Source organism: Chaetura pelagica, unplaced genomic scaffold, assembly GCF_000747805.2.
Source record: "Chaetura pelagica isolate M959 unplaced genomic scaffold, ChaPel_1.0 scaffold232, whole genome shotgun sequence".
NCBI classification, from domain to species: domain Eukaryota; kingdom Metazoa; phylum Chordata; class Aves; order Apodiformes; family Apodidae; genus Chaetura; species Chaetura pelagica.
The window spans coordinates 657329-669874 of NW_009952441.1; the positions used below are offsets into that span (position 1 = coordinate 657329).

Below are 12546 nucleotides of genomic sequence, written 5' to 3' on the forward strand. Positions count from 1 at the left end.
GCTGAGCTTAGGTTTGCAAACTCACACAAAAGAATTTCAGAGTTTAAATTATGTGCAGATTTGCATACCTAAAATACCCACATGTTTACAACTAAAAGCTAACGACCAATTATCCATAAGGTCAAACACAGCAATTACAGCTGCATGCAAACATCCAGGAAATGAGGATGCTTCATCTGCAACAACCCACAGCCTGGGCAGTGGCAACAGTGCTGGTTATCAAGGTACTGAAATACAGCCAAGATGATGATTGTAACAGGAATGACATGTCTGCATTCCTGACAAATAACTAGAGGAGGCAAGATGGACTTAAAAGATGAAAGAAGGGAAGACTGGAGAAATTCAAATAAATATATTCTTTGCAGACACAAAGGCAGTAATAAATATTAAATCATTCCTCAAACCAATGCAGGCACTTGTTACTCTTTCTATTTATTTTTTTCCCCCTAATTCCTGGCTATCCTGCCTGAAACCAGGCTTCTGCTGTGCAGAACATTCCTCCTGCACAGGTTTCTCCCACACTCACAACAAAGACTGGAAGTAGGGCCATGTAGCCTCACCTTAAACCACTCAGAGTAAGGCATGAAGACAGCAGGGCCCTCCAGAGCAGCCTGGCGTGCGATCAGGAAGGCAGTGATCAGATTCTCCATGTCATAGTTCTCAAAGGCCTTTGTCAGGAGATGGCTCAGGAGATCTAGAAACAAAGCCAGAACCTCAGACTTGGCTCTCGACAAGCGTGCAGGAGTTTTCCACAGTAAATGAAGACCAACATCAGTGACAAACCAGCTGGCACGGGCAGGGTGGGTGTTGCAGTTGGGGAACCCCCGGGACGCGCTTGTACTTCTTCATGCAATTGGAGCAGCCAAATACTCTGGGGTTTCAGGGACTGCATGGAGTCCAGCAAGGGGATAATCAGAAAGAAACTCTAATGAAGGTGAAATAGAAGAACTAAGGTTCTGTGATCAGTGTTCCAATTAATAATGGAGTTAATTGTCCAACAACCATTCTTAGCTGTACACAAAACCTGGGAACCCCCAGGCACGAGGCGCTCGCGTCATCGCCAACATCACTGAATGGAAAAGCAGGTATTTTTGCTGTTCTTTTCCACGCAGGAACCTCAAAACAGCAACTAAGAATGACTATGCTGCTGCACCAGGCAGCACAGCTCCCCTGGCAGCAAGAGGAACACGGGAGCTTGGGGGCTGCCCTGTCCCCACCTACCCCTGAAGAGCTGCTCGGCCTCAGCCCGACACACGGCCAGCGCGGAGACACAGGACAGGACGTGCTGCCAGTTCACCTCCCGGGTCTCCAGGACCTGCTGCAGCAGGCAGACACACTCCTTTGTACTGAAGGCCACAAAGAGCTGAAAGAAGGACACCAATTCGTTTGTGCGCTCTGACATTCACCCCCAAGAGTGAAATACACTGTCAGGATTCACAGTCTTCTGAAAAAACTACCCTGCCTGCACCTTGTGCAGCAGCTCTCCAGGGCCAGATGCATTAGCTAAACTAAACATCAATATTCCAGTTCTTTCCAAAGTCATGTCATACCCTGTAAGAGTAAGAACTCACATCTTCAATTATTATCTTTGTTCTCATTAAGGGCTTTGCACAAAAGTCCCTTTTTCTTCCCAAGTACCACTTGCACAAAAGCTGTACTTTTCCTTCATGCATCAGGCTGCCTATGACTCCTGGCAGCTGGTCAGATTTTGTGACTGGAACCCACTATTTTTAAATAATCCCATCCCAGATATTTCAATGCACAAGGCAGCAGAGCTCTCTGGCAAACCAGAGGGACGTACTTTCCGATACAAGGTGGTGAGCAGTGAACAGGTCCTGGTGAAGCTCCACTCCTTCTGCATGCAGATGGCATCAGACACTGCACCCAGAAAAAGAAAACCAGAAAAACTCTGCAGCAATAGATTTTAAGACACCCAAAATCCATAACTCAACCACATGAGATTTCCTTTTGGCTTTGATGTAAAAAACTCTCTGTGGAAATCTTCTCTCTCTCCTTTGCCTTTAGAACACAAGCTGTGGGAACCAGGACTGGGCAGTTTCACTGTCACCTCAAAGCTGTTCTTAGGTCACAGCATCATAGGCCAACACAACACAGGCACAGAGGACCAGCATCTTCTCTTTTTCCCCAACAAAGCCTTCCAGCTGGAAGCCAGGAGGGACACAGCTCTCCCACAAAACAGCCCAGCAGCTCTAGACCACACAGAGGGATTTTACCTGCGATGTTGTGGCCCAAACGTATTTCTTCCTAAAACCATCAGGCCTCACAATTAACAGTCACAGATTAGATGCCTTCCTGCCTTTATCTCTGCCAGAAGAGCCACCCAGTCAGCAGAGAAAGGCCACATCTTCTGCTTGAACCCAAACACACCCCGGGCCAGACAGTTATCCCCCTCTCTGCAGCACCACTGCTCCCACCCAGCTTCTCTGGCCAGAACTACCCCCAGAGGCCAGAGCTCTCCCAGGTCTGCTCCACAAAGGCTGCTGCTAGATATGACCCCAAATTCTGTTCAGGAGCCACTGATTTTCTACCCAAAGTGTCCTCCTGACCTACAGCCTCTAAAGCCAAGATGAATTGTTTTGTGTGGGACCTGGCACCCTGCTGATACAGCCCTGGGGAAAGAGCCGGGGGCCTGGGCAGCTTCCCTGGCTCCAGGTGCTCCAGGCTGGACTCAGGGAGGACTGGGCAGGATGGAGCTCCAGACACACCATGAAAACACACCCTGGAGACACCTGCTCCTCCCTGCCCCTTCCTACCTTTCCACGAGGGGTTGTAGGTGAGAACCTCAGTCAGGGTGTGTCGGAAAAACTGCTGCAAGGAATCCGGATGAACTGCCCCTCTGTACCCTGACACATTGAACACGTTGAGCCTGCAAACCACAAGGAGATATTCAGAAACAATGCACAGGAAGCATGATCAGCCAGGTATGATCAGGGTGAGCAACCCACTCTTCCTTCTACACCTCTTTTATCAAATTGCCAGATACCTACTTTTTTTGTATGTATTTGTACAAATCAATTGGTTACTCAGAGTTACGTAGGGATCAGGTTTACAAACTGGAGCCAAATGCAGAGCCCTGCACAGGGCAGGACTGGCTTGGCATGTACACAGTTGTTGGACAAAACTACTTTGGAAGCAGGTGTTGGAGGAGGAGATGGCAGCACCTTCCAGCTCTTTCTGCTCAGTGAGAAAACTTGTGGGGAGAAAACTTGCTACAGTCCAAGAGGGATCCCCAAGGTTACTTCCAACACTGCCAGAAGACCCTTCCCCACATGATGTTTATCTTTTCACTGCATCTTTACTTGCATGTATTTTAGAGAGGACAATACTATACATAAGCAGGTGGGGAACATTCAGCCTGTTTCAGTTCCAAGTGTAAGAGTGGATGAAAACCTCCTCCTGACAGCACGCAGGAGATGAGTGTTTCTTACCAGAACCTCATCGCTTGCAAGGTGGAAACATCTTCCTGCTTCTCTTTACCAACAGCATCAAGCACCCCTGTACCCCAAAGCAGAGACACAAAAACATAGTGAAAGGGAAATGGGAGGAACTGTGACAATAAACAGCACAGGAAATGGAACAAGGAATCTGTGCACCTTTAAGAAGGTGACCCCATTAGGGAAATGTGCAGAAATCATCCAATTGAACAGCATTCAATTCTTACAAATATTTTCAAAAATGACACAGGGGCTCAAAAACTCTTCATGCTAACCTTGAATTTAAATAACCTTGAATTTAAAAATATTCCCAAAAATGTGCTAATAATTCAGCCATGTAGAGATGCACATAAATTAGTAGTTAAGTGTCCAAAGCCAATCCCAACCATGCTGTGTATCAACCAGTGTGAGCCCTGCAAAGCTGAAGGACAGAGAAGCCTGTCTGGAGGCAGGGATTTGCACCAGCAGGCTTTGAATTAACAACCCCTGGAAACAATGGCCTCAACCTCCCTGGCCAAACAAAGAGCAGGCTGCTGGGAGGGCCACTCAGTGCAGAAGCAGTGAGGCTTCAGGTTACGTTGGCTCAGCAGAAATTCCTTCAAAAAGCTAAATCTGTCCCAAAATGCCTGGTAGAGGGCAAACAGGTTGCACAGCACATTGCCTTGTCCATCAGCCTACACCCCTCAAAGCCCACATCGAGGACCTTTTGCTTTACTGGCTGCTGCAGCAGTGGGTTTTCTGCTTCTTGTGCCATCCTACCTTTAAAAGCCAATTTTAACAGTTAAACACTGAGCTGGGGCAGCAAAACTAGGGTTTCCTCACGTGCCTTCTGTCCCTCACATGCCTCCCAGGCAGCCAGCCCCAGTGCTCACAGGTAATGCTCTCCTCCCAGATGAGGAATACTTTAAGGTTAAGCAGGGGAGAAGAGAGAAAAGGAGATAAACTGCTTATCCTCGGGCACAGGAGTTCAGTACAGCAAGCTCAGGAGCAGGAAGCACGGAGCTCCCACGCTACCCCAGCCTGTCCTTCTCCTCCTGGGAAGGGCTGCACCAGCACTGAATTATTTTACATGAAGAAGCCCAATGTTCTCCAAAGCAGCCGATTAGCAAAGTGAAACCCCTCCAAGGTGACCCAAAAGTGTGGACTGACAAAAATAGCTTCTATAATTCTTGCTGAATGGCTTTTCAGGCAGAGCCTTCAGGTCAGCAGCAGCAGCACAGGCTGCACAAACAGGAAGGTCAAGCAAAGAGCTGCTCAGCACAGACTCCTGCCAGCAACCTGCTCCTCCTCCTCCAAATCGACCCAGGCCCATGTTCATAAGGGTTATTTTTCAAGTCCTGACACTGTTAAAGAACCGCCTGAGATGGGACTCACACACATGGAATAACAAAGCACTTTTGCAGCTTTCCCTTTCTAGGAGCAGCCCAGAAGGTCTGAAGGCACCTCTGTGTACAGACCATGCTCCCTGTGAGCCCTTGGCTGGGGGCTCCAGCTGGAGGGAGGCAGGGAGGGATCCTGGGGGTCTGTCCTGCTGTTCAAGCAGAGAAGCACCAAGCTCTGCTGCAGCACCTGAGCAGGATGCTGACACATGCAGCAAGGGAGGGGGCGAAGTGCTTGAAGTGCTGTCCCTGCAGAGACAGGCAGAGAAACAGCAGCTCTGCAGTCATATTTTGCAAGATATGGGTGTGGGGCACATGAGGGGCTGGGAGGGAGCCCGAGAGGAAGTAAATGCTTCCTCCACTGCACAGCAGACACAGCAACTTACTGTGAAGGTCACCTGTGAGAGGAGCCAGAAATAACCCTCCTGCAGGGTTAGTTTTCCTGCATCAGGATTTGCGATGCCAGGCAGGTGCGGCCACGCTCCAGCTCCCACAGCAGGGCTGCCCAGGACAGAACAGGCTCAGTGTCCCTGGGGCAGTTCTTGAAGACTGGCATTTAGAGGTGACAGATGTGCATTGGAAGGCTTTGCTCAGCATAACGTTGTGGGGTTTTTTTTTTAAAAAAAGATTTCACAAAACATCACCCTGCAAATGCACAGCACGAGCCAACAGCACAGCTTCCCTGCACATCAATTTGTAAATTCAAAGTTGCATTTGCTAAGCAGGAAGAATTCTCCTAGCTTAACCTCTGTGCTACAACAGATTGGATTGCTTCCAGTCAGGCTTCCTAAAAACCAGCTCAGGTGTCAGCCTGATGCAGCTGCTGGGAGCACCAGAACAAACTAGCACGCAAGGCAAGAAAGGATCTGCAGCGTTGGAAGACACTCGCTTTGCAAGGGGAAAGCAGAGACACACAGAGTCAGTGACATAAATATTATGCAGAACAGAGGAAAAGCATCCCAGGCAAAGGATTTCTCCCTGGGGATTTAGCAGTGTCCTTGGAGATTTAGTGATGAACAAGGAGCCTGTCTAGCAAACAGGCTGCACCAAAGCTCCCAATACTTACATGTCAGCATCCTCTGTAAGACAGCATGGCAGATCTGTTCAAAATTGACAAATTAAGCCCATTTAGAGTTTAAAAGAGCTACAGTTACATGCAGAAAAAGTAAACTGACTGGGAAGAAGCGTTTTGTCTCCCTTCATTTAAATCTTAACTCTTACCTCAGGCTTAATGGTGGAACAGATAAAACAGACAGAAGAGCAAACACTTCCCATGCTTACCAGGATTCCATTCAAATGGGAAAAAAAAAGCAACCAAGGTGAAACCAAAGAAGCTTAAAATACCTTAACATCTCACCATGGAGAAATGCTCCATACAAAAGTGTTTGCTCTGGTTTCACCATCTCCCCCTCACCCACTCCAGCACCTGGACCACCCCACTTTTTCCTGCTCTAAGCTTATTTATTTATACTCAGCAAGGGGATATAATGGAACTACTTTTTTTAAACAACCATTTGTAAACAGCTCTGCTTTGTCCTTACATGGGGAACCTTCTTGAATTCCAGCTTCCTTCCCAGCTCTGAGGTCTGCTGGAAGCCATTCTGAACAAACACGACCGCCAAGTCTGCAAACCAAGAAGGAATCCAGAGTTTTGGCATCTCCTTTCAGCAGGGATCACTGGCTCTTTCCTCCCCATCTCCCTCTCCCAAAAGGACCAAGTGTCTGAAAAGCCTCATTCACTGCACAGCCTTTTGCTTTTCCTGGAGTCAAATTACTTCCAGGCAAAAGGACCTAGAACAATGGATGGCAAGGACCACAGAAACATATTAATATATTGTTATTACTATACATGTTATATTTAATATTATACTTGTTATGTGATTATAAAGACCAAAGTACTGACAGGTCTTATGCTCTGTTACCACTGCAGAGTTCCTGTGGGCTGGACCTGACCAGCTGCACAGCTCCAAAGGTCTCAGTGCAGCTCTCCAGGCAAACTGCAGCACCTGCCTCTGAACCAAACCACAGAGTAAGTAACAGAAAATGAGAGGGGGGAGAAAAGGAACTGTTTAGTGTTTCTAGGTCCAAAATATCTCAGACACTCTGAGGGAAAGGTCAGGTCCTCTCTAGCTCATCCCCACAGACCCTGCAGTGACACTTTCTCGTGATGCTGTGGCTCAAAGGGACAGAGAAGCGTTACCTTCTCGGGGGGGGGGCAAAGCTTGCCTGAAACATAAAAACAAATGCCCCTGACTGAAACGAGGCAAGAAAAAGCAAAGCCAGACCTGCCCCCTTACACCTCCAAGGCTTGGGCAGCAGCAGCCCAGCCCTGTGCCTTGCCTGAGAGCAGGTGCCCGGGCAGCTCCAGGTCCTCCGGGTGGGGCTGGCAGAGGCGTTGCAGGCTGTGGCACAGCCACTCCCCCCCTGCCGACGGGCTGCTGGGAACAAACAAAACCACAACTCTGTCCCTCCTGCTCGGGGTTTTGCTCCACCACCCCCTCTGACAGTCTCTGGGGGGCTCTGCCCTTCCCGTGCCATGTTTCTTCCATCAAGAGCTTCACTTGCTTGGCAAAAAGGTTCCACAACCAACAGATCCACAGGAAAAAGACGTGTGAAAATTGTGCATTCAAGTATTTCCTCATCTCTGACATCTAAGTGCTTCTATTCAGAAAGTTCTGCTAGAAGAAAGACTTCAGTTCTAATTTCTAAGATAGATAAACATGCTTTAAAAATATTCAGCCCTTAATCTCTCCCTTTGGTTTGCTTAACTGCAAAGCAGTGCAGCACTGAAGGCTTTCTTCTTGCCCCATTAATGCACAAGTAAACCACTATCCAAGGCCTAAAAGGTCATTGTAACATTATCCTTTGACACCATAAGGACATAAGCTGAGCTTCACCAAGGAGAGCTGTGTAGTTTTTGGGGCAGGATTGGACGGGCACTGAGCCCCTTCCCACAGCAGGTCCCTGCTGCCCACACAGCCCCTGCTCCCCTGAAGCCAAGCAGGAGGGAGAGCAGCTCCCAGGATGGGCTGTGGTGCTGGTTCTCACCCAACCTTCTATCTATCTTCTCAGCAGCCACCACACCTCCAACAGCTCCAGCTAACCCAGGGTAACCTCTCTGAGCCAGGACAACTACTGACATCTGGCTAATCTGATCACTTGCCAGCACCTGACTCTGTGCTTAGTCCAGAATACTCAGGACTAATCCCTGATTACACTTCGATAGGCTTTGGGAGATTAGCTACATCTGCAGCCCTGCAAACCTCTGCTCACCTCTCCAGCAGCTCTGCCAGCCCCAGGATGTCTCCTCTGTGCAGGTGCCACGCGACTTCCAGCACCGGAGGGTCCTGGGGAGATGCCACAGTCAGAGCACAGCCCGTGTTTGGCAGCTCACAGTCACATTTGGCTAATGTAAACTAGTCAGAAACTAAAAACAAACCTAAAGTGGGTTTATTCAAACTATCCAGAACTTACTCAAATTTTAAAATGGTAGCACAGGGAATACCAGGTGAGGAAAGATTGTGTTTGATTTTTTTTCTCCTCCTACAAATTTTGAATGGTTTAGGGTTGTAGATGCATCCTCATTTTAAGATGTCATGGTTGAGTAATAAATACACCATCTTTGTCTCCATCTTTGTCTCCCTGGAATAATTCTGGTGCTGCATGTTCAAGGGAGCAGTGGATATCCCAGAAAACAGGTAAGACCACCAAGTTTCAAGTCTTGTTAATTCCAATCCAGAAACAGACGAGAGAATTAGCCTGTGACTGCTTATTGGTCTCTGTGAAGAGTTTGCTGCTCTCCCATCCTTTTCCCAAGAGGAGATGACAGAAAGAGACCCTGCAACCGTGGGGCAGAGAGGCTGATGGACACAGAGGGAAAACCAACACCTCTTGGTGCTCCTGCTCCGAAACACCAGGCAGGGCTTTGCTTCCAGCAGCAGCTCCTGCTCATCCCAGCTTCACCACAGAAACACTTGGAGCTGCAAACCAAAGTCTCCACAGCTTGTGAAGGAAGAGGTGCCCAGGAGCACATGAGCTGCTCAGGAGAAAAGCCCCATGAGCTCCTGCAGCCACCAGCTGCTGCTGCCCAGCCTGCCCCTGGGCGAGCCCACAAGCCTTTTCCACAGCTTAAATCTGTACTGGAACAATCTCAGTTACACCACAGCACTTGATCTCCATGTCTACCCAAGAACAAGGAGATTTTAATCAGCCTACAGAACACACAGGATTCACTTTTCAGCCCAGGACTGGATATTTGAGACCACAGTGTGCCTTTTTATCCTGACAGATCAGCCTCTTCCTTCTTTCCCACCAGAGCAGTGAGCAACCAAACCTGTCCTGCTCACAAAACCTCCTGAACTCCACTCACAGCACCACTAACCTTAACAAACCACCCTGATGAACAAGGACAAGACATCTGTGAAGCCACACGACCTGTGACCTGCTATCACGTTTCTCCCAACCCATTTTCTGCAGGAGCTCACTCAGCCTTATCACCATGCCCAGATAAACAGAGCAGAGAACCAGAATGCCCAAGCTGAGATGAATATTGCTGGAGAAGCACACAAAGGACTCCTGGGCCTGTGCCACCCCAGAGCCAGCTGGGAGCTCCAGCACTGCCTGGACCATTGACCTGGATTGCTCAGTCCAGAGAGCAAACCCAGGCACCCAGTGAGTTATCAGGGTGTTCCCTTGCTAACAGTGAGGCAGGGGAGCTAAACAGGAAGAAAATGATACGCCCAAAGTTTCTATTAACTGTGATGTCACCCCAGGTGTGTTAAATCCCATTACCATCCCATAACTCCAGGCACTACATTGCCATGCCCTTCCCTGCTCAGTACAAGTGGAAAGAGTTGGGAATCTCCTTTGGAGAGCAAGAGCTTCTCAAAACCAACACCTGATCACTAAGGTGCTGCCAGCCCTCCTTTGGGGTAGTTTCTCAGAAGTGGCCACACCACTTTAATAACTCACCTCCTTCCAAACCTCTGCTAAGTCCTCTTCAACAAACCAAATCTCACTGCAGAGGCAAGGAAGCTCCCAGTGAACTCACTTTAACAAAACAAGAAAACCCAACCATTCATCATTCAGTTCATGCTTTTGAGAGGTTAGAAAGACCAGAGTCAGTCCCAGGAGGAGCTGACAACTGCTGTCAACCAGAGCAGGGATGAGCAGTGCCAAGACTGCTCTGCATCACCCAAAAATCCAGTGAGGAGAAATCTCAGCACTTGGGGCATCCACTGAACTGTTATCCTTGATCTTCATGGAGAGGAGGGCTGAAAACACAGCAAGCCTAGATGGTCTGTAACACAGCAGCATTTCTCCACGAGTCCTTACCTTCATTTTCCACAGCTCTTGACAGAAGAGTGAGCGACTGAACACGTTGTTTGCCAGCAAATCCTTCAGTGTTTGGAGCAAGCGAGACAAGCTCTTCTGGAATCACCCCAAAAGGAAGCAGAAATTATTTCTTGTGTAATTTACCCATTCTTAGAAAAACAAATTGTTGCTTTTCCCTGTTTACTGCTTTTTTAAGGCTTGGATGGTGGAGAGAATTCCTGGGAAAGGCCCAACCCTTTCATCTTAAGGCTCAGCTAAAGGCAGCTGAGCTGAGCAGGGACACCCAGCGCTCCTGCTGCTTCACCACCCACCCAGGTGATTGATAAAGAGGGAACCATAGATTAGAGACTGAAGTAGAGCACAGGTGGTGCTTAGAGAGCCCTGTGTGAGGCTGCACCTCAGCAACAGACAAAAAAACCTCCTTTCCAAGCTGTCAAAACCAGCCCCTTCCCTGGTGGGGGAGAGGAACTTGGGGAACTGATCCACTTGTGCGAGTGGATGGGACACAGAAAGGAATAATCGGCCCTTTAGGTCCTCACAAGTTTGGGCATCTTGATCAGAGGAGCTAAACCAGATTTAAAGTCAAACCTAACAACACCATTTTCTTGGTGAGGGGGATGGAAACCTTTTCCCTCACCCTCTGGTCCAGGCCCAGCAGTGGGAGCTGGGAGGGGCTGGTGTGAGCCCGGCAGATCCGCTCGATGCTGGTGACAGCGTTTTTGGCTGCCAGGGCTGCTGTGGGCACCCCCAGCCTGGAGGCCTGTTCCTGCAGGACAGAGACTGAGAAAAAACAAGAAAACAAACAAGCAGAAAGCTGTCAGCATGGGAGAAAAAAGGGGTTTGAAAAGGTCATTATGGAGACAGAAGTCCCAGGTCCTGAAGTCCACCAGCACAGATGTCATTTGCTGCAAATTGTTTTTATTTCCATGTATCATTCCTTACTGTCCATAAAACAGGGCCAGAGCAACCAGGGGCAGGGGTAGAATGTCCTTGCTAAGCAGGGGTTTGTGCTTTTGTCTTGTGGGGCTCAGGGTAACACTTTCAGATAATCAAAATATGAAATGATCAGACCTTGCCAGTGGTGTCATCACCAGACAGGTAAGAAAGGAGCAGCCAAAGGGGAGACCAGAACCAATGAAAAGAAAGTAAAACTGGGATTGCATTTAACAGGCAGGAATTCAGCCCATAAAGAAAAGTTCTTTCCCACATGTCTCCAACAGATACCCTGTCACTCACCTATAAATGATTCTGAGGATACTTCCTGGAGTTCTGCACCACCCTGTCCATCTGGCTTGGCTGATTCTTCCACCTGGAAGCCAAACAAAACCATTCTAGTCTAGTTGTCTGTTACACACATTTACAAACTTATTCCCCCTAAAGCAAACTGAGCAGCCCCACCATTCTTGGGGACTGGAGCTACTGGAGTGAAACTATCACCAAGATCCCACCTAGTTGTGGTAAACCAGGGATTTCAGGGCACTTAACAAGTGACATAAGGACAGTTATTTTTATTTTATGCAGAAAAAGGAAGATACAGGTCAGAGCTACTGACTAACAGATCAGCAGCAGCACTAGCACCAGAATTTCTGTCTTTCAAGCCCCTTTGTGAAGCCACACAGACTTAAATATTTGATGAAACATGTCAACGTGTTGGATCCTTTTCAAATTAAAACCCCTTTTGTTTTATTTTTACAAGGACAAATATTCTGTACAGAAAGAAACACCCTTGTGGCTGAACTGTGGGAAGGACTAGACTTGCCTATTCACATCAGAAGCTGTATGTGAGGAGAGGGAAGAATGTGGCTCAAGCACCTATGTAGGCAAATGACAGGTTTTCCTAAAGGCAGCTACATTAGTCAGAAACTGTTGGAAATTCAGAGAAAAGCCCGTGGTCTCTCCTGGTATTTTTTTTCCTATATTCACAACGGGCCAATTCTCACAACAAGAAAAAGGTGCTGGATTTCCCTTTGTCCCAAACCCAGACGATGCTGAGCCAGATTTAGACTGCAGCAATAAGCCACAGAGGAATAAGGGCCACCCAGAGCCACCCGCTCCTACCTCCAGGAGGAGGTCGGTCAGGTTCTGGTGCTGATCCAGAAGGTGCAGAGCCGCTTCCCGGAGCTCTGCTCCGCTCCCGAAGGCGCTTTTTCTTTTCCTGGCTCTCCCTGCTGAGAAGTTGAGGTTGCTTTTACAACCGCAGCTTGTTTTGACAGCCCCCCGAGGGCACCCCCGCCTGCCCGGGTGCCAGCGGCGGGGCAGAGCCCCCGGGAGCAGGGCAGGGTGTTCCTGCCCGCTTTGCTGCCTCCAGCCCTGCGGGGACAGCCCGGCAGGAGCAGCCCTGCCAGCCAGCGGCCTCCAAACACCCGTGGCCCAAAGCA

The 12546-nt window shown here is 48.7% G+C and overlaps 1 protein-coding gene across 1 annotated transcript in view; it reads right to left on the minus strand.

Moving 5' to 3' along the window:
* Positions 1–12546, minus strand: part of FANCA (Fanconi anemia, complementation group A) — a 38712-nt gene that overhangs the window by 22469 nt on the left and 3697 nt on the right. The window contains exons 2-14 of the mRNA XM_010008458.1: positions 12227–12333; positions 11405–11477; positions 10806–10948; positions 10169–10264; positions 8108–8181; positions 7035–7060; positions 6376–6458; positions 5901–5934; positions 3450–3516; positions 2775–2887; positions 1802–1878; positions 1222–1363; positions 561–694 (exon numbers count right to left, since the gene is read on the minus strand). Coding sequence (XP_010006760.1) covers positions 561–694; positions 1222–1363; positions 1802–1878; positions 2775–2887; positions 3450–3516; positions 5901–5934; positions 6376–6458; positions 7035–7060; positions 8108–8181; positions 10169–10264; positions 10806–10948; positions 11405–11477; positions 12227–12333 — 1169 coding nt within the window. The remainder of the gene's footprint in view (positions 1–560; positions 695–1221; positions 1364–1801; positions 1879–2774; positions 2888–3449; positions 3517–5900; positions 5935–6375; positions 6459–7034; positions 7061–8107; positions 8182–10168; positions 10265–10805; positions 10949–11404; positions 11478–12226; positions 12334–12546) is intronic.